Source organism: Micromys minutus, assembly GCF_963924665.1.
Source record: "Micromys minutus genome assembly, chromosome: 25".
Classification (NCBI taxonomy): domain Eukaryota; kingdom Metazoa; phylum Chordata; class Mammalia; order Rodentia; family Muridae; genus Micromys; species Micromys minutus.
Genome location: NC_137960.1, coordinates 38,599,292 through 38,622,296, shown reverse-complemented (window position 1 = coordinate 38,622,296; position 23,005 = coordinate 38,599,292). Strand labels below are relative to the sequence as shown.

Below are 23,005 nucleotides of genomic sequence, written 5' to 3'. Positions count from 1 at the left end.
GTAACCATCCCAAAGATTTACATTTAATGCTTAGATCTTATCTCTTGTTCTCTATGTCATTAAAAACGATGACATTAAAAATGACCCAAGGTTCTGGGCACATAATGCCCCCGTGTAATCCCAGCACTCAGAAGGTGAAGGCAGGAGGATCTCAAAGGCAAGTCTCGGCTACACAGCAAGACTCGGTCTCAGAAAATGAAGATTTCCTTTTTTCCCTAATCCTACCCAGAATGATCCATGGAGGATCCATCGACGTCCTAAGTTAAAGGCACATCCTCGCCCTGTCTGGACTGTCCGCCCTATTACTCCAGCAGTTTCCACCAGGACAACTAGATGATAAGGTACTGCTGCTGAGATAGAAAGTGTTGTTTTCTGTTTAAGATGCAGGCATACTGCTTTTCCTGTTTCTCCCCAGCTCCCCACAACTGCATTATTATCTCCCCAAATTCGGGGTGGGGGGACAGAGACAAGGATCCCAGCTGAAAGGCCAAGCATAACCACATCTCTAAAAACTGGAATCCCAGCATTCTCCACATGGACCACTTTTGATAAAAGTACATCCTTCAGGTTTCTAAAGATCTTTAAAAATGAAAAAAAAAAAAAAAACTAAAACAACAACAAAAACCAGAACTATATGTTAGCACCCACAAACTCTCCTTAAATAAAAAGAAAAAATTTTAATGGCTTTAGCTGATTTTCAAAAGAGCCCCCTTAACCTAAAGTAGATCGATTTGCTCAGTTTACTTGTATAATTAAGCATATTTAAGTATCTAAATAAAGAGCCTTTCGGATTCTACAACACACCCAAAAACTGGCTTGTAAAGCAGCAGCTAGAAGCCAGCTATGGAGCTGTAGCAGAACAGGGATGCGTCCCCACCCAGACCCCCTCAGTCCTGTGTCCCCACCCAGACCCCCTCAGTCCTGTGTTCCCACCCAGACCCCCTCAGTCCTGTGTTCCCACCCAGACCCCCTCAGTCCTGTGTCCCCACCCAGACCCCCTCAGTCCTGTGTCCCCACCCAGACCCCTCAGTCCTGTGTCCCCACCCAGACCCCCTCAGTCCTGTGTCCCCACCCAGACCCCTCAGTCCTGTGTCCCCACCCAGACCCCCTCAGTCCTGTGTCCCCACCCAGACCCCTCAGTCCTGTGTTCCCACCCAGACCCCCTCAGTCCTGTGTCCCCACCCAGACCCCCTCAGTCCTGTGTCCCCACCCAGACCCCTCAGTCCTGTGTTCCCACCCAGACCCCCTCAGTCCTGTGTCCCCACCCAGACCCCCTCGGTCCTGTGTCCCCACCCAGACCCCCTCGGTCCTGTGTCCCCACCCAGACCCCCTCGGTCCTGTGTCCCCACTCAGACTCCCTCAGTCCTGTGCCCACCTTACTCAAACCCAGTCATGCTGGCTTAATGTTGCTACTAGAAAAAGCTGCTGCACAGAATTTAAGCATCCAATGGAAGGGGCGTAAAGAGGAAGGGAGAAAGGAAGGATAAGAAAGAGAAGAAGGGAGGAAGGAATTAGTTGGGCATGATGGTGCTTACTCACAGTTCTAGCTACTCAGGAAGCCCCGTGATTAGGGGCCAAGAACTGAAGACCAGCCTGGCAAGTAGAAAGAGACCCTGTCTATACTGAGAAACAAAACACCTCTCAATCTCTAATAACAGAATAGACAGACATAAATGATTTTAACTTTTCTAAGACAAGGTTTTGCTAAATAACCTAAGCTAGCCCCAGAGTTTGATCCTTCTTTCCTTCCCTTTCCTAGTGATAGGAACTTAGGTCTAGCAACAAGTACTTTTAAGTACTCCTCTGTGCCACTAGGAGACAAGTGACAAAAAGCAATTTTCCAGCAAATCTTCCCTGGTCTCTTGCTCCTGTCTGAAACTCTGATTTTGGCATGTCCCTTCCCCGTGCCCCTCCCCCATCTCCCACTAATCGATGGGACACCCAGGATATGAGCATTAGCCAAAATGATCAGGAAATCAGTAAGAGAGGGAGAGTGATGGGCGGGGCTGGGGGAGGCAGCATCTTGCTCTGAATGGAGGTTCTCAGCTGGAGGAGGACCTGGCATTCCAGGCATCTTCTATACTAGCTAAGAACTATTTGTAACTGTAACTTTATCCTCCTGAAGTAACTGTCACCCTTTCTAGTTCTTTCTGATCTCTTGCTGGCTCACTCAGCTATGCTGTTCTGACTCCTTTCCAAGCTGACTGATTCAAACTGGCTACTCTTTCAGGCTCTGCTTGGCCTCATACTAACTTTGGCAATCTTCTAGCTCCTTCTGTCTTCACCCGAGTCCAGCTTGTTCTCTCTGCAGCCTGTCTCTGTACAATTGACTTGGGAAAACTGTTCTCTCTATTATTTAATAATAATTTTCTTTATTTACAAAAGATTTATTTATTTATGTTACTCTCTCTGCATGTACATATGCGTGCCAGAAGAGGGCGTCCGATCCCACTACAGATGGTTGTGAGCCACCATATGGATACCAGGAATTGAACTCGGAACCTCTGGAAGAGTAATCAATGTTCTTAACCACTGAGCTATCTCTCCAACCCAAGCTCTGTTCTTTCTTAAGTTGCTTCCCTTTCCTGTCTCTTCTCCGAGAAACTGGGCATATCCTGTTCTGTCAAATCATTCTCTGACTTGTCACCTTGTCTGCCAACCAATTAGATATCACTTCCAAACTTGACACTTCTTCTACAAACTAACATTATCTTAACCATTTGGATTAAAGGTGTGTGCTAAGGGTGTGTAAATAAAGCTGAGCCACACCGCTAGAAACAGCTTTTTTATTTCCGTAAATAACACAATCTTGGGGGATGTGATTAAATATCCGACAACAACTATTACTAAGGAATCGTCCCCAGAGAGACACAGAAACAAGAACTCACAGGTACATGTGGATAGGCCCACGACTGCCTTCAAATCAACACAGAATTATTTTATGAATTTTCTGTGAGGGTTCAGCTACTTATTTTTCTCATTCACTCTATAAACATGGATTGAACATTAAGGACCTGGTTTATGCCAGGCCTTGAGTTTGATTCCACAGATCCAAGAAGACCAAGAAAAGAAAGTATTTAGTAAAGGCATGCGTGGGCAACATAAGATAGTCCCTAAAACTGGGTGTGGTGTCAGAGCTTTAATTTCAGCACTTGGGAGGCAGAGATGGCAGACACTGTATAACCAACTTTATCTCAAAGAAACAAAAATGTTGCATGTGTTAGGAATCGTCTTGATCCAGCATGGGAAATGGGATGAATGAGAAAACCACAGAGGAGATACCACGTTCCTCTGCTCCCCTTACAAGCCAAGCCAGGGTCCAGAGAGGCTCACTGTGGTTCAGAGGGAAAAAGCAAATCAGGGCAGCTCCACTGTGGTCTCTGTTAGTGTCTGTTTTACTGTTTTATTGGGTTCCGGCCTCTCAACACCAGATGGAAGAGAAAGAAGGTTAGAGGGAAGGGAGACATGGGTCTCTAGGCTACATCCTGCCAATAAGAAGTGAAATGTCCCTTGAACATGTCCAATCTTCACAGTCAGAATCACTTGACAAACTTCAGCACCAGGAACCAGGAGCAGCAGGGAGAACAGAGCCTTCTCTTTCTCAAATTGACTCCTGTCTCTCCAGAGTCCCCAGAATTAAAATATCTGCAGCTGGCAAAAAATTATGCCCTTCCTAGAGCACGAGCCAATTCTAGTTAGTGACTGTGGGCAAACGGAAGCAGCCCCATATCCCATACCTGGGATTAAAACAAAAACACGTCCACATAACATCACTGGGTTTTTTAAGAAACCAAACTCTCACTATAGGTCCCCATCACCACGGGAGCCATGCAGTGCCTCAAAATTGTGCCCCTGGCACCTCTCTGGGGAGCTAGCACATGATCATGGCACAGGGTCCTGAAACACATGCTCAACTGTTGACCACTGCACACTCTAGAGAAGACGGAAGGATGCAGATGGCTTGCGATCTCCTTTCTGTTTGTTGTTTATATGCCTATTTGCTTACTTGATTGTTGAGAAAGGGTTTCAGATAGCCCTGTCCTTGAACCACCCCCACCCCCACCTTGTGCACTCGAGAAAGAATATTCTGCTTCTACCTCCTAAATGCTAAGATTACAAAATGGCTCAGCAGGGACAGGTACTTCCCACCAAGCCTGACAGCCTGAGTTTAACCCCTAGGACCCACGTACTAGAAGGAAAGAACAGGTTGATCTCCACTGGAGTGTCCCCCTCCCCCCACATACAGACAATAAACAGATGTAATCTAAGGAGGAAGGAAGAGGAGAAAAGCAAGACGCCAGTCATGGTGGCACACACCTTTACTCTCAGCACTAGGGAGGCAGAGGCAGGTGGATCTTTGTGAGTTCAAGGCCAGCCTGATCTACAGAGTGTTTCAAGGCAGCCTGGGCTACACAGAGAAACCCTGACTCAGGAAAGAGGGAGAGGGAGAGGAGAGGAGAGGAGAGGAGAGGAGAGGAGAGGAGAGGAGAGGACAGACACCTGAGATGTTGACTCAATGAATAAGGGCATCTGTCACCAAACTTGACAGATTTCATTCTCTGGGTTCCACATGGTAGAAGGAGAGAACTCACTCTCGAAAGTTGCTCTCTGACTTCCACATGGGCAGCTTGGTACATGCACATGTGCTTGTTCACACACGTACACACAAGAGGAAATGGAGTTAATTTTAAATAGAAGTTTAATGACGAAAAACACCTAATTCTTGTAAAGCTTAATACTTTGGAAGGACTCTACTATCTTAGAGAGCCCTTAAGGATACAAACTGCACATAAAGGGAGCATCAGCAGGAAACAAAGAGATCTGGAAAGGAGCTCAGCGGGATATGTTTAAAGGGGACGTGGAAATGTTTCTGTCCTGTGAACGTCTCTGGCTGTCACACTGCTTCCTGTATGATGGACTGACCCCTGTACACCCTAATCAGGAGCCATCTAGTCTCATCTTTAGAAGGTGGCACTTACTACTGTGTTTGGTCAAATGAGTGAATGAATACATGACTCAGTAAAGGCAGAGGCTGGGGGATTCTCAGTAGGGAATGCACAAGACCTAAGTTCAGATCCCTAGCGCCTGTGTGAAAGTCTGGGCATGGGATGCAGACAGGTGCCTGGAATTCTAGGGCTGGGGATAGAGAGTGGCAATCCTTGGGGCTTGCCGGGCAGTCAGTCTAGCCAGGCCGTGAGTTCCTTACTTCAAAACACAAGATAGGAGATGGGTCAGATGACCCGCTGAATAAATAAAAGCACCTGCTGCCAAACTTAATGGTCTGAGTTTGAGCCCTATAACCCACATGGTGGAAGAAAGAACTAACTCCTACCTACAAGTTCTCTGACTCCACGTGTACCCCCAAAAATGAATACATAAAATATAATGAAAAAAATATATATATAACATTAGTCATCCAAAAACACAAATTTTGAACTTTAACCTTCACACACACGCACACACACACAGGGGTGTGAGTACCCTCACTCATACAAACACACACACCATATACACAGAGAAAGGGAGGAAGGATGAGAATGAGTTAGAGTCATTGGGAAGACAGAATCTGTCACAGCACAATTCACATGTGGACAAGTGGCGGTTGTTACCACCCTCAAGTAGAATGTGCCAAGCATAACTGTAGACACTGTGTCCCCACACAGCCGTCTGCACTGTCACACAAACCAGGCATCTTGCTACACCTTCACCAGGTGAGACTTCCTCGGCCAAGACCATCTCATAGAGACACCATGGCATGTGCACCCCATTGTTGGGCCAAGCACTGCCATGTGAAATGTGCCTAGAGTTGGATACCCCAGTCTCACTGCCTTAAAAACAGGTTGTGATGTCTCCTCCCAAAGGATGAAAAACCCTGGAGCCTGCACAGCCCTGATTAATAGAGAGCGGGAATGGAAGGCTGTTTAATTCTCTCCCTCCCTGACTCCAGAAACGCTTGATTCGGCTGTGTAAAAGTAATTCTAATTATAGTGATTTACATGAAATACTTATCATTTATGCCTAATTACTTCCCAGCACAATAACAATTATGCATACATTAGATGTGCTGGATTAACCTGGTTGTAAGTTTTATTTGGTAACAAAGTATCCATGGGCTCCCATTCTTCACAGTCCATAGCTCCTGGGCAAAGTCAACGCTCTGAACTTCTTCCACTGTTTACCACTGAAAGTGTAGCAAGAGAAGGAGGGAGGTTCGATTTTAATATAATAGTGCAGACTTCCAGAAACTTTCTTAGGAAGACAGGAGAGGAGAGAAGAGGAGACGGGAAGAGAGGAGAGGAGAGGAGGGGAAGAGAGGAAAGGGAAGGAGAGAAGAGGGAAGAGGAGGAGAGGGGAGGAGAGGAGAGGGGAGAGGGAAAGGAAGGGGAGAAGAGGGAAGGGGAGGAGAGGGAAAGAGAGAAGAGAGGAGAGGGAAGGGAAGGAAAGAAGAGGGAAGGGAAGGAGAAGAGAGGGGAGGAGAGGAGAGAAGGGGAGGAGAAGAGATGGGAGGGGAAGGGATGGGAGGGGAAGGGAGGGGAGGGGAGGAGAGGGGAGGAGAGGGGAGGAGAGGAGAGGGGAGGGGAGGAGAGGAGAGGGGAGGGGAGGAGAGGGGAGGAGAGGAGAGGGGAGAGGGGAGGAGAGGGGAGGGGAGGGGAAAGAAGGAAAGGAGAGGAAGGGAGGAGAAAGGGAGGGAAGGGGAGGAGAGGAGAGGGGTGAAGAGGGAAGGGGAAGAGAGAAGACTAAAACAGATCTTTAAACTTCTGCATGGAGAACACACTTAAGGTCCTCAAGGTCATAATGCCACAAACATCATCAGGGAACTGAGAGGCCCAACCACTCAGATTTCCCTTTTATGACAACTATTCATGTTCCATTTTCCCCATAAGGTCTGTAGCATCTTTACAATATTCAAAAATAAAGCTTTACACATGTTTTTCTCAAACTATATCAGATGTCTGGGTCTTGGGCTGGAAAGAGAGCTCATTCAGCAAAGAGTTTACAGTTCAAATCCCCAGAGCCAACAGGAAGGCCAGGCGTGGTACTTCCTCCATATCTGTAAGGGCAGCTGGGGAAGGGGAAAAGTCCTGGGCTAGCTCATAGCCAATAGGCAAACTCCAGCTTCAGTTACAGCTTAGCCCTCTAAATGATAGACGATGGATGTGTGGATGGATGTGTGGATGGATGTGTGGATGGATGTGTGGATGGATGGATGGATGGATGGATGGATGGATGGATGGATGGACAGACAGAGTTTTCTAAGGAAGTAAATAAGGTGGAAAGTTGCATAACATTGTCCAACAATAAAGTAATAAAGTCACGGGTAGTGAATTCTGAGTGCTTGTGAGAAAACAAAACTCTTGTGACCTCTGCTTTTTCCGAGCTGCAGAATTGTTACTTCAGCTTACTCATTACAGCTAACTATTGTTATTTGTTTATATACCTCTACAGAAAAACATGTTTTTGCCACACCCGGCTTGTCCTTGTGATTGCATGCTTTACCCTCACAGTATAAATTGTCTGATGCTCTGAATAAAGTTGGCTACTGCATGAGACTTTAGTCCGCCTCCTCTTTAGGCTACATTCTCCCAGAAACTGATTACATTGACCTGGACCTTCCATACATGTGTACAGGAACCTTCATACACAGAACATGAGGGAAGGGAACAGCGGAAGCTACAGCTAAACATTTGTGTTCTATTAATCATGAGGAAAGTTCAGGTAGAAGTCTGTCTTGCTTGTTTTTTTTTCCATTGTTGTTTTTGGGTTGGATGGTTTGTTGTTGAGAAAACATCTTATAGCAGGCAGTCTCAAACCTGCTGCACAGGACAGACTGATCTAAAACAGGCACAGCTCCTTCTGCGTCTGCCTTTCAATACTGAGAATTCTAGATGTAAGGCACAATGTCCATTTTTACCTGGTTTCGTCTTACCATGGCATTCTTGAGGCAGGTTAACTTTTTGTAGAAGTCTTATTTAGCTCAATTTAAGGCTGCAAACCAAAAGTGCATGGTGCTGGCTCTAGTGAAAGCACATGTGGCTGTCTCTCACCAAAGACGAATGGCATCACCCCGGGCACGAGAGGCACGGGTTGCATTAGGAATGCTATAGCAGCAGGTGTGGTGTAGTTAGAAGAGCACTTGCTTAGCATGCTTCAGGCTCAGAACTCCATGCCCAACAATATATAACCAGGTCCGAAAGTACAAAACTCTAATCCTAGCTCTCATCAGGAAGGAGATCAAAAGTAAGTTCAAGGCTATCCTCAGCAACATACTGGTTCAAGGCCAGCCTGTGCTAAGACCCGTCTTGAGGTTGAGAACACAGTTTAACTGCTAAAGTACTTCCTATAGAAGCACAAGGCCCTGAGTTCAGAATCCCACCACCCACATAAAATGAAAGGTACAGCTTCGGTGTTCACTTGTAATTCTAACACTGGGGTAGCAGAAGCATGTAGACCCTTGCTGGCTAGCCAATCTAGCCAATCAGAGAGCTCCATATTCAGTGAGAGACACTGTCTTAAAAATACAGTGGAGGGTTAGCCAAACAGGTCAGCAGATAAGGGTGGTTGCTGCCAACTCTGACAACCTGAGTTAAATGCCCAGAGTCCATAACAGAAGGAAACAAAAGTCTCCTGTAGTGAGAATTTTGGTTTCTTTAAAAACCCAGGGATGTTATGTGAACATGTTTTTATTTTAATACCAGGTGTAGGATATGGGGCCGCTTCAGTTTACCCACAGCCATTAACCATGACTACTGCATGCTCTAGGAGGGGCATGATTTTTGCCAGCTGCAGATAGTCTAAGTCAGGGGACTATGGAGAGGGAAGAGGTACAGGAGGAAAGTAATAAGGGAAGATAGTGAAAGTTCAGATTTGATCTACAGCCTAGACACTCACAGACAGACACAGAGACAGACACACAGACACTCACAGACACAGAGACAGACACACAGACACTCACAGACAGACACACAGACACTCACAGACAGACACAGAGACAGACACACAGACACTCACAGACAGACACAGAGACAGACACACAGACACTCACAGACAGACACAGAGACAGACACACAGACACTCACAGACAGACACAGAGACAGACACACAGACACTCACAGACAGACACAGAGACAGACACACAGACACTCACAGACAGACACAGAGACAGACACACAGACACTCACAGACAGACACAGAGACAGACACACAGACACTCACAGACAGACACAGAGACAGACACACAGACACTCACAGACAGACACAGAGACAGACACACAGACACTCACAGACAGACACAGAGACAGACACACAGACACTCACAGACAGACACAGAGACAGACACACAGACACTCACAGACAGACACAGAGACAGACACACAGACACTCACAGACAGACACAGAGACAGACACACAGACACTCACAGACAGACACAGAGACAGACACACAGACACTCACAGACAGACACAGAGACAGACACACAGACACTCACAGACAGACACAGAGACAGACACACAGACACTCACAGATACAGAGACAGACACACAGACACTCACAGACAGACACAGAGACAGACACACAGACACTCACAGACAGACACAGAGACAGACACACAGACACTCACAGACAGACACAGAGACAGACACACAGACACTCACAGACAGACACAGAGACAGACAGACACACAGACACTCACAGACACTCACAGACAGACACAGAGACAGACACACAGACACTCACAGACAGACACAGAGACAGACACACAGACACTCACAGACAGACACAGAGACAGACACACAGACACTCACAGACAGACACAGAGACAGACACACAGACACTCACAGACAGACACAGAGACAGACACACAGACACTCACAGACAGACACAGAGACAGACACACAGACACTCACAGATACAGAGACAGACACACAGACACTCACAGACAGACACAGAGACAGACACACAGACACTCACAGACAGACACAGAGACAGACACACAGACACTCACAGACAGACACAGAGACAGACACACAGACACTCACAGACAGACACAGAGACAGACACACAGACACTCACAGACACAGAGACAGACAGACACTCACAGACAGACACACAGACACTCACAGACACTCACAGACAGACACAGAGACAGACACACAGACACTCACAGACAGACACAGAGACAGATACACAGACACTCACAGACAGACACAGAGACAGATACACAGACACTCACAGACAGACACAGAGACAGACACTCACAGTCAGACACACACAGAGAGACACAGAGACAGACACTCACAGTCAGACACACACAGAGAGACACAGACAAACACACAAGTGTACATACAAAGGATCCTATCTCTAAAAAACAAAACAAACAGAAAGCCTCAGGCAGTGGAAAACTCGTCAGTCAAGCCTGCCCTTATAACTCTGAGAACATCCCTATTTCTTCCTAAGGGAAGCACCTCAAGGGTCTAAGAACCTCAGCAGTCCTACCTCTCAAAGCCCCACCATTTCCAAATTCCCAGCAAACCACATCCATAGCTCATCAAGAACAGGATCAATGTGTCCTTATAAAAAGGGACCAAGGGATTCAGTCACCCTTCCACCAATGAACAATGAGAACGCAGATGACAATCCAGAAGCAGTAGGCGGGCCTTCACCAGTCACCAATCCACTGGCTCTTTCATTATGAACTTCCAGCTTCTCAAGCATAAGAAGTGACGTCCTGTTTTTACTCTCTTCTAGCTAAAGGTAGTTGCAGCTTAAAATGCCGACGATGTGGATGAAGTGCATTGCAGCCAAGTCCCGCAAGCCTGGTTATAATGGGAATGCATGGCCTTGTATTTTCATGATTGATTTTATTTTTCAATTTCTATTTCTCATCATAACACAGAAGCTTCATTATTCCTATCAATCAAAATATATTAACTCAATGGAAGCCCTTCTGTTTACATAAAAAGCAAGACTTGGGTGCTGGAGAGACAGCTGAATGGCTAAGAGCATTTGCTGTTCTAGAAGCCCAGGTTTGATTCCCAGCAACCACATGGTGGTCCGTCTCCATTGGTAACCGCAGTTCCAGGGGATTGGACGCCCTCTTCTTGCCTCCGAGGACATTCCATGCATGTGGTGCACAGACATACATGCAGACAAAACATCCGAACTCATAACAAAATAAAAATAGTTTTTAAACTACCATCTTGTTTTTTTGTGTCTCACTACATAGCTCTGGCTGTCCTGAAACTTACTATGTAGACTACGCTGGCCTCTAACTCACAGAGATCCCCCTGCCACAACATCCTGAGGGCTGGGGTTAAAGGTGTACCAGTACGCCAGAACAAGAGATTTGTAATACTCAGAAGTGATATATATTTTTTTTAAATAGCTGTGGGGTTTTGCTTGTTCCTGTATTTTACAATACTGGGGATAAAAGCCAGGGTCTCCACCATGCTAGGTAAGTGTCCAAGTGTCTACCACAGATCCAGTGCCCCAAATCCTTCATGAGCATTTCAAAAACTAAAATTACTGGCTGAGTATGATGGTGCACACCTTTAATTAACTCAGGAGGTAGAAGCAGGCAGACCTCTCTAAGTTTGAGGACAGGCTGATCTACATAGCAAGTTCGAGGCTAGCTAGAGCTACAGAGTTAAGACCATGTCTTAAAAAATAAGAATATTCAATTTTAAGTAAATAAATAATAATAAAATTACTTTCGTTGGAGTTTTCTCTTTTCAGTTTGTGCTGTTGCGTGGGGGTTTGTTTGTATTTTTAATGTGCAGGTCTGTGTCTGCATAAATACACACCATGTGTGAGAGGGGGCCCACCAGCCAGAACAGGCATCAGATCCCCTAGAGCTAGGTAGCCATGAGCCCCTTCATGAATCTCTGCAAGAGAAGCAAGTGCTCATAACCACTGGGCCATCTCTCCAGCCCCTCACCAGAGTTTTAAATAAACTAGTGTTACTACGTGTCACACGGTGCCTCCTTTCTAAAGCAGATGAAGAGATGGTTTGGGTTATGGTCGCCGCAGAGCAGTGGCCAGTCAATTAGGGAAGAACTAGTTTCTCAGGGATACAGCTCCTATCACTACTAAAGTGACTTCCTCTGATAACGCTGGCTTCCGCAGCTGGGGAAGGTATGGGTATTCTGACTGAGCCAAGTTCCAGCTAAAGCTCAAAGCAGAGAAAAACAGGAGTCAAATACTCCATCCCCACCCCCCAGGAGCTCATATCCACATGTGGATTGTTTTAGAAGAAAAAATGGGCAGCCCGGGCACCAGGGTGCCTCCCTCCCACTCAGTGGTCCAGCACGTGTGAAGCCCAGAGCTTAATCCCCTGTACCACCCGAAGGAAAAAACCCATGTAAGAGTTTGAATCCAGCATAGTATACACAGCAAGATCCTATTAATTAATTAACCAACCAACTGATAAGAAAAACACAAAGAGGGAACTGGTAATCGTGACAGGACAGAGAGATGTCAGCTCGGTGAGAAGCGCAGGGAGGGGTCATGGGAGAAGCATCTGAAGGTTAGCGCTGAGTTAAGAGGAGCTCTCCCTCCCCAGGGGAATGAGGAATTTCACAGACCATAGTGGGTGCCTTGAGGCACACAGACCATAGTGGGTGACTGAGGCTGGCATGAAGTCTCAGAACATAAGGGTATACAGGACAAAATCAATTTGGTGCCTACTTCTTGCCCATAGAAGAGGTGGCTGGGGACTAGAAAAGTGGCTCAGTGATTAAGAACACTGACCACTCTTACACAGGACCCCGGTTCAGTTCCCAACACCCACACAGCTGCTTACAACCAACAGTAACCCCAACTGCTGGGAACCCAACGCCCTTCTCTGGCCTCCACAGGCATGTGGTTACACAGACACACATGCAGACAGAAGATTGGCGAGCTTGTAGTTTATTTTCTTTTTTACGAAGGGGGTGGAAGAGGAGGAAAAGAAGAAATTCGGGGTAACTGAGGCATTCCATGCAGCTGGGTTGTGGAACAAAACTTTGTGTTCCCTATGGCCTGAGTGGACCCAGGAAGTGATCCGGAGAGAGCATCCGGAAAGGACCAAAAATTGGCTGAGTGCAGGGCCAAGAGGTCTTGGCAGGCGGCAGGAGCGGGAAGTGTTTTCCCAGTCACAAGAAGGCAGTCAAACAATGGGACGCCATGAGAGTTCCCAGGAGGCTTTCGCAACCCACTAAGGTGCCTCTTCACCAAGTGCTAGCTGCTGTACATTCTGTTCAACCTCACCTAAGACCGCTGCTCACCCTGTTTTCTCCTTCTGACCCACAGAAGTGTAGCAAAGCAAGGAGGAGGGGAGAAGTGGTACACATACACACACACACACACACACACACACACACACAAACACACACACACATACACACACAAACACAAACACACACACAAACACACACACATACACACACACATACACACACATACACACATACACACACATACACACAAACACACACATACACACATACACACACATACACACAAACACACACATACACAAACACACACACACATACACACATACACACACAAACACACACACACATACACACACAAACACACACACATACACACATACACACACAAACATACACACATACACACACATACACACAAACACACACATACACACACACACACATACACACACACACACAAACACACACACACATACACACACAAACACACACACATACACACATACACACACAAACACACACACATACACACATACACACACATACACACAAACACACACACATACACACACAAACACACACACAAACACACACACATACACACATACACACACATACACACAAACACACACACACACACACACCTCCCTGGCCCTGCCACTTTCCAAGATGAGGCTTAAGGACCGGGATGGGGATGGCGATGGGGTGGGGCCGGGATTCAGATGGAGGGGTCACAGAGAAGCTTCACTTAGCCAGGGCTACAGGATTTTTAAGAAACTGCTTGGATAGCGGAAGGTAAGAAAACACTAAGGAACATCAAAAGAGCGGGAATGGAGATCCAGCCAAGCCTGTGAAAAACCTCCATGTGGTTTCAGGGCTGTCCGTCCCCCTCCCCCCAGCACCAAATCTACTTTTGAAAACTCAAGAACCTCACCTTTGAAAGGAGCCCTTCTTCCTCTATGCTGTATCCTTTAAGATCTTCCTGTAACTTCTGCAAACACCGAATGACTCTTCTTTGATGTTCATCATCCCTCAGCTCCTGAGCTTTGATCAGAAAGTTGTAGTGGTCCAGAGGCCCGTGGCAAACCGCCAAAGCTTTGGCATGGGCCTCGGAAGCAGCTGCTGGGCGTACACCCTCGGATGCCTGGACTGTGTAGGCTATAAACAAAAACATGCACGACTTTAGACTTCATTCATTCGTTTAGACAAGGTCTTGGGTAAGCAGCTGAACTCCTTTCATAGTTGAGAGCTTTGACCTTCAGATCCTCCTGCCTTTATCTCCCAAGTGGTGGACAACAGGCTATTTGGTCCTTGTCCCTGGTTTTCATTAAGAGTTCCTACAAATTTCTCAGAATTCTATGAGAAGGGGCTGGAGAGATGTCCTGGTGGTAAGAGTGCAGAACAAAACTCAATTCCCAGCACCCTATAGAGCCAGTGCCTCACAATTTTAACTCCATCTCCAGAAAAAAAATGAAGCCCTCTTCTGGCCTCTGAAGGTACTGCCTTCAAATAACAAACCCACACACTGTTACACTCATACACATATACAAATAATTTTTCTAAAATTGTAAAGGGAGCAGGAGAGGTAGCTCAGCAGGCAGAAGAAGTAACTGCTCTTTCTGAGGCTCAGTTCCCAGCTCACAACGATCTGTAATTCAGGGAATCCAGCACCCTCTGGCACATACATGCATACACCTGAAAAAAATAATTTAAACTTTCTATTTTTAATAGCATCTTTTAAAAATAATCCCGAGTGGTACATCTTCTGTTATACATAATGACCTGCTTATGATTTGGATATCTGCAAGACAGAGACATCTGTCAAAAGGATGGCATAAGCAGAAGACTGACTTTTCAACCCCATGCACAGAACTCTGGGGAGGAGAGGAGGCCTGGAGGTTGGACTTCACAAGTGCTCTTACGTGAAGAGGGCTCTGAGAGCTCCCAAGTCAGTGACCACAGCTACGCACTGAAAGGGAAGTGTGCCTGCCCCGTGTGCTCTCTTGCTTTTCATGTCCCGGGGTGTACCTTTATAATAAATGTGTCATAAACCTGAGATGTATGAGCGATTCTTGATAATTAGCAAAGCTGGTGGGAAAGTCCGTGGAAGTTCCTGAGTCTGCAGCCTGCCAGGCAGAGATGTGGGTAACTGGGCATCCCATTTGCAGCTGCCATACAAAGAGGAGCCACACAATGGCACTGGGCCGTCACTAGGGAACATGCTCTTCATCCCTAGGGCACAGTGTCAGCCCTGAATTGGTTCTTGGACTTGAACCTGATATTGAAAGATCTCAGAAGCCTGGTGGTGACGGCACACGCCTTTAATCCCAGCACTTGGGAGGCAGAGGCAGGTGTATCTGCGAGTTCAAGACCAGCATGGTCAATAGAATGAGTCTTGGAACAGCCAGGGCTACACAGAGAGATCCAGTCTCGAAAAACAAACAATTCAGAGTCTCACAATCAGAGGAGAATGCTTTTTTAATTCTCTTGATTTTCTGAAGTTTAACCAAATTAAGAAAGCTCAAAGCAATACCACTTTCTCTCCCTCTTCCCTGCAAACCTCTCCGCTTACTCAGTTCTATGCCCATTCCCTGGTCCCTTTCATCACACGACATCCTCGCTGGGACTCTTGTTATCTCATGTAGGTTGTGGCGGGAGTCCCCTTGCTCCTGCTTACCGACATTACACTATTTAGGGTGCCTTCCACCAACCCAAATGGGGTACCATCAACCGACAAAAAACGGCAACCTACCCAATGGCCTTACTGGCTTTCTTTGCAACTCTAGAACCAAGTAACGCAGCATCCCAAGAAATTCAGTCCACGCTCCAGTGAGCTAGGTAGAGGTCAGTTTCATAGCATGCTGACGAAACCAGAAACAAAATTAAAAGCCACCTGCTATAAGCTTTGATATCCTATTTAATGAGTGATTTCCATATTGCCAACTTTTTTATATGCAGAAATCTTCCATTCAGTTTAGGGCCAGCAAGAAGACTTAAGGGTCAAGGCATGTTCCTTACAAGCCAATGCCCTGAGCTTGACCTCTAGGACCCCCATACAGGTAGACAGTGAGCTGTCCTTTGACCTTCACATACATGCTGTGTCATGTACATGCCCACACATGCACATTATACACGTATGTAATAATAAATAAAATTTAAAATCCTCAATTTATTAGGAAAAGAGGAGCACACCTATACCCACATAACTCACATTTCCCATCATCCCCCTGGCCATTCCTCTATCTTCTGGGATCACACTAAGTACAAACGGCATGTAAAGGTTAACACAGAAGGATTTCGGTAGCAATCGACTGTTCCCAAGACTGGCATCTTGACATCAGTTGAGTTACTGGAGGAAGAGGAGGGGGCGGGGCAGGGGTAGTAGTAGCATCATCACATCCAGAAAAGAGTGGTCCTCTGCAAACAATGTAGTTTCACTGAATATCGACTTCCTTTCATCCAAGTAGAGATTCTGGTACATGCTAGGCAGCGGGTACCTATATGACCATCACCATAAAAAGCTTATGCTAGGCCAGCAAGTTGGCTCACTCGGCTAAAGTACTTGCCCAATCCTGATGATGTGTTTCTAATCCCTAAAGCCTGAATAGCAGACAGAAAGTATCCACTTTCACAAACTGTCCTCTGACCTCCACACGTGTGCCTGAAATTAACTCTAGACCAGGGTGGCTGTGAACTCAGAATTGCCTGCCTCCCTGCCTCTGCCATCTCCCTAGTGCTGCGTAAGAAGTGAGCACCTCCACACCCCACTGGATACTTTTCAATCTTCTGTGTACCTTTTTGAATATCTTGTTCCTCTCTGACACCACCGCACGGTCTTTCCCTCTGTACTGCCTGAGGGCCGCCTTTCCGTTTTTGCTGTCTTTGCTTGTGTGACAGTCCCACTGTCGGCCTGTACCATCCTCTAACTCACAGTGCCCTCCTCTCTGCCCTCCAGATTCTGGGACTGTCAGTGCATCACCGCACCCGGCTTTCTACTGGTTTTTTTCCCCTATCACTCAACTCTAAATCTATTTTTAAAACATCAAAATTAACAACAAAGCATCCTGAGCCCCATTGTTGTAGAACAGACGCTCTCCTCCCTTCCTGTCACAACTCAACCAACCGCTGGAGCCTTTCCCGGCCACTAGTCATATCCTGCTCTCTCCGCCTAGGATAACAGGCCTAGATGAGATGGCTCCTGACAAGGCCCCTAGGACTCATCGCTGGCAAACTCAGAGCAACGTGGTCTTCCTGTCCCCATCTCCGTGTGTAAAATATTTCACTTGGTCAGGCCTGGGGACAACGCACACTGTCACGCCCAGCTTTGGAAGGCACAGCACTCTTTACTGCTTGTACTAGTTCTCAACGGTTACCCACTACTGTACACACTCTTCTGCTCCCAGAAAAGAAACTGAAGGTGAACTGAGAAAGAGGCGTCTGCTCAGCCAGTCAGCAGCTGTGGAGACTCACTGAACAGTGCTCAAGGTTGAGATCGGCCAGCTCTGGAGAGCAGCTGTATACACTGAAATACAAAAGACTTTTCCAAAGCTTCACTAAATTAACTCTGTTACTACATCAGCATACACAAATTATGGGATGCTGCTACCATATTATTTGACTTGTATTAATTTGTCTTATTGTACTCTAAACGGACAGTGGGAAAATCCCTTCTGAAGTTCCATACACTAGTCTGCAAACAAACATGGAAGATTTTAGAAGCCCAAAAGTCCATGTTGTTCTTTCTGAAACCTCAATGTTGTTTTAAAACTTCTTAGATGCTCTCTGTATTTATCACCGTTGTCTTATGTCAGTGCTTTCTGCAGACCAAGTTCCTGGAAGACTGTGCTATAGCTCACTGGTTATACAAGTTCGTCAGAGCTGGACACAGAGATGTATGCCTGTCATCCCAGCTACTATGTGTGTGTGTGTGTGTGTGTGTGTGTGTGTGTGTGTGTGTGTGTGTGTGCAGAGAATGAGGGAGAGATGATTAGAACCAGGTACCACTGAAGGCTGAGTAAACTGCTAGAGACCAAGTAGTTAAGAACAGCCGCAGACAGAACCACCGACCTGTACTGAGTACTTTCTATAGACCAACTCATCTGATCTTCACCACCACACTATTAGGTAGACACTATAGAAGAAATTTAATCCAGCACCAAGGCTGCTCTAGCAAGGGATCACATCCAAAAATGTAGGTCTGTGTTATCTGGCTAGAATGCAGACATGCCTTAGTACACACTTTTAATCCCTCTGGCTGAAATCCTTTATTACACACCTTTGTGCCCAAGCAATTACATCTAATTGAGGGGTAGACAAAGTGATGAGTCAGAGAAAGATCTGACACAATGAAGCATAGATAGGATACGCCCAGCTCTCTTGAGAAGCTATGGAAGAGCAGCATCTCAGACAGGGAGTCAGCTGAGGCGGTGCAGGCGAGCTGAGTTCATGGAAGGTCATTAGTGATGGTTCAGTTCCTGGTGTTCAAAGGAGTTTTTCCTGAAACAGCTGTGCAGAGACAGATGGCAGGGAGAACAAGCTACACACAGATGAAGACAGAAGAGGCCAGAAGATTAAAACAGATTGCTAGTGTTAGTTTGAGGACAAGCAGAGCAATTCAGTGAGAAGCCCAGAGAAGCAAGATTGGATCAGTCAGCTTGGAGAGGAGTTTAGACCAGAACAACTGAGTTGAACCAGACAGCCAGAGCTAGAAAAGGTGAGCTATTCAGCAGTAAGCCTCCAAGATGACAATTAATATCTGGGCAATAAAAGTCACCTTTACAAGATACATTATCCCAGCCTCAAAGATAAGGGAGCTGCAGGACAGTCATGGTGGTACAGGCTACCATCTCAGCACTTGGTGGCAAGAGAATCAGGAATTCAAGATCACCCTCAGCTACATAACATGTTCAAAGCTAGCCTGAACTACATTAATCCTTGTCTCAGAAAACAAAACAACCGAAGAAACAGAGGCACAGAGATGCTTAGTAACTGGTCCACATTCCCAGGTCAGAAGGCAGCATGAGCAACAAGTCCCAGGCGTGCATCGGGGAGCTGGGATGCTAAGGGGAGGAGCTCAGGCCCCCGTGTGCTTCAGCATGGGACTCAATCACACAACTGTCACTTTCCCTGGCAGACAGCCTCTGATCACCTTCCTCACCAGGGATGCTCACAGTGACATCAGACCTCTTCAGAAAGAAGGAGTCCAAGACATGCGTTCACTCCCCTCTGCCTTCACTGCTATGGCAATTCAAGAGCATGAAGAGAAACATGGACGACCCATCCAAGGCCATCATAATCCATACATGTGACAAGAAGTACAATTGTTCTGACTGGATTGGGAACAAGGATTCACAGGGTTCAGATGGATTCATTATCTCTATAGAATTTGGAACTTCAGACAAAATAATAAACAAAAGAATCAAACAGGGAGCTGGAGATATGGCTCAGTGGTTAGAAGCCCTGCCTGTTCCTCCAAAGGACTAGGGTTCAGTTCTCACCTCCCACACAGCAGCCCACAGCAGTCTGTAACTCCACTTCTGGGGAATGTAGCTCCCTCTTCTCTCTACCAGGAGCAAGCATGCACTGGGTGTACAGACACACGTGCAGGCAAGCCATCCACACACACAAAATAAATAGATTTTAAAACAAAATAAACAAAAAAGAAAATCCAACAGGAAACAAGCCATTTTCTTTTAAGAAACGTTGAAAATTTGTCCCAATCTGGAGGTTTTAGCTAGTGAACATTGATAGTCACAGATATTTGGAAACCTGAGGCAGGATACAACCAGAAGACAGAAAAGGGCAGGCTTCTGTGAGTTCAAGGACAGCCTGGTCTACACAAAGAGCTCTAGACCACCAACCATGGCTACACAGTAAGAACCCATCTCCCTGCCCACCTCTAATAAAAAAAAAAAAAATAAGAAGACAGTAAACACAAATGTATAACCTAACACTAAAGATAAGCAAGCTGTCACAAGGTAAAGAAAACTTTCTTTTAAACTCCAGAACATTCCACGGCAGGTGCATATCCAGAAACAGTCAACAGAATGTGTAATTCGTCTGTCTTCAAGCGAAGCATCAGTGACAGACTATATCTGCTGCTTCTGGTCAGTCAGTGCCTGGCTGTCTGTTTCTCATGCTGAACTCTGCCCTCCATCATGGTAGGCTCACCGTGGGTCATCTCATGCTGGCAAAACTCTTCCAACAACACTGCTCTGGCTAAACGCCCAAAATTAAAGGGTCAGAGAGAAAGTCTTCCTGTGTGAGTCTACAAGCCCTTGTGTTTCACACAGCTGACTTGAAAGAAGTGTGAGGGTAATCAGATGTATACACAATTACATGTGTTAAATATACAGACACTAGATGAGAACAGAAGTGTACAGTCCTCTGCTATGACCTCTGCTATGACTGTGACCTTCAGTCTGACCTCTGCTATGACCTCCAGTATGAAACTGACACCAAGTTAAGTCAGATCACAAAGGAAACTCAAAATCTCAGTGGCTAAAACAACCAACCAGAATTTAACCACGGCGCATTCATGTTTAAAAAGTTAGCTGGGAGTTGGGTATGATCCCAACACTCAAGAGTCTGGGGCAGGGGGATTGCCACAATTTTGAAACCAACCTGGGCCATGCAGCAAGACTCTGCCTCAAGAGCAAAAGACGACCGAGCTGGACCCGGCAGTACCCTGTGTCAGCTCAGCCTCTCAGCTGCGGAGGCAGAGGACTGCAAATCTGACAACAGCCTGGCTACCCAGCCAGAGTCTCAAAAAACTCCTTACTGTCTGTAAAAGAATCGACCAAATAAAATAATAAAAAAATACTGAACAGAAGAATGTATTTAGCAGTAAAGAACTGGAGAAATGCAGCGTCTACAGTACAAAGCTCGGCGCACTCCATGCTGAGCTAAACGGCCTGTAAGTGCACTCTCAGAAGAACAGACATGGACAAAACACGGCTCTGCAGCAAAGGGAGGGACCGACCTGTGAGATCACAGAGCCAAAGATAGCAGCCTAGGTCAGGAAAGTAAGGAAGGGTGAGGGGAAATGACACTTCCATTGAGATCAAAAGGGCAGAAAGAATTCAGCCAGGGGAAGGAAGGGAGCTGGCACACTGGCGGGCCAGGAGGCTCCGGAGCTCAAGTGTGCGCACTCTGGAACCCAGTTCAGAATGGCTCTGGAATCAAGTGGAAGCACCGTGGGATCCTATCTCAAAAAATGAAGAAAAAAAAAAAAAGGTCTAAGTAATGATACTAATCAAGATGCAAGGTCTTTATGAAAAACACAGAAAATCTTTCACAAAGGCATAAGCAAAATATGAGAAAGTAGCATGTTCTAAGAAGGAAAGATAAAATGTTATAAATTATCAATTATCCCCAATTAATTCACAAAATAAATATTTCCCCAAATCCTAACGTAAAGCCCTCGGAGGATAAGGGAGTGCGGTGGTAAAGCCTCCAGCCAGGCTTGAGGTGCTCAGGATCCCCAGCCAGCACCTACAGTAAGACCATAACCACAGCACGGGGCAGGCAGGGCCAAATGAGCCCCAGAACTCACCGGCCAGTGTAGCCAGCCGATGAGCTCCACGCTCAGTGAAAGATCCCGTCTCGAGAAACAAGAAGAAGGGAATGGGAGAAGACAGGACAGAACCTCTGGTCTCCCCCTCGGGGTAACAGGCACATGCTACAGAAACACATGCTCACCACACCTAGAAATCAAGTAGCAAAGCCCTCCTGACTACCAAATGTGGAAAAATACGTGAAATGTTCCAACAGAAAGACCCGTTTCCCGGCACTTGGAGAGGGAGGCAGCTAGGACTGGGTGTTCAAGAACAGCTACAGACTAGAGTCCAAAGGCAACCGAATGCAGGAGACTATCTCCCTCCTTACCAGAACAAACCGAAATAAACAAACAAAAAGCAAGAACACAAAAAGAGCCATGGCTAGGACACATATTCCAAGGAGAAATGAAATAAACCAATCTTTTGAATTTTTTAAACTAAAAATTAGAGGACAACTTTTGGTCTCTCCTTCCACCCTGTGAGTCCTGGGGATAACTCAGGCCACTGGGCTTGGAGTAAGCATCTACCATATAGCTCAGAACAGAAAAATCTCAAAATCTCACCACTGTCTTTTGGGGTTGGATTTTTCTTTTGTTTGTTGGTTTGGTTTGTTTTGTTTTTTTTCCCCCCTTGGGGGGGGTGTTTTTTGTTTCCCATCAGTTTATAACTACACATTTGTCATTCTTTTTAAGAAGAAGCCATACCTGCGTAACTCAGTTTACCATGTATGTACAGTGTCTAGCAGAGGCAGAACATACATGAAAAGCACAGGCTGTCTGCTGAGTGGCTGAAGTAAGCTATGGAAGGCAACAGATCATCCAACAACTAACATCTGGAAACTGAAAAGCAAAAGACTTTGATTTAGAGTAGATCCTACTACACACCGGAATACATACCTGCCAGGTGGTTTGTTGGTGACAGCTTCTTTGTTATGAGATGGGGCCGTACGCAGCCCCGGCTGACCTCAAACTCAAGCTGCTGCTATGGACAGCTGCTCACTTTCCCACCAATTCCCAAGTGCTGGGATGATAAACCCATGCTGCCACATCCAGATTTACTGTAAATATTTCTAATTCAAAACAAAGAAGCCAAGTACATATGACTATTAGCTGGGCGGGGTTTGCAGACTCTGTGCGGCTCACTCGGTGTGTGCCCAGCTATGGATTGCCGTGGCCACTTTCCTGCCCCATCGGATTGCCACAACAGAGACCACAAATGCCAAAGGGATATTCTGC

General features: G+C 46.3%; 1 protein-coding gene across 4 annotated transcripts in view; it reads right to left on the bottom strand.

Annotated features, from left to right (window-relative positions):
* The window catches only part of AFG1L (AFG1 like ATPase), a 146,270-nt gene that overhangs the window by 112,409 nt on the left and 10,856 nt on the right, over positions 1-23,005 (bottom strand). For 3 of the 4 annotated variants that reach the window (XM_080937873.1, XM_080937874.1, XM_080937875.1), the window contains exon 2: positions 14,147-14,370. In XM_080937873.1, coding sequence (XP_080793999.1) covers positions 14,147-14,370 — 224 coding nt within the window. Of the gene's footprint in view, positions 1-14,146; positions 14,371-23,005 lie in introns of those variants that run through there. The other variant, XM_080937876.1, reaches the window with a different exon arrangement.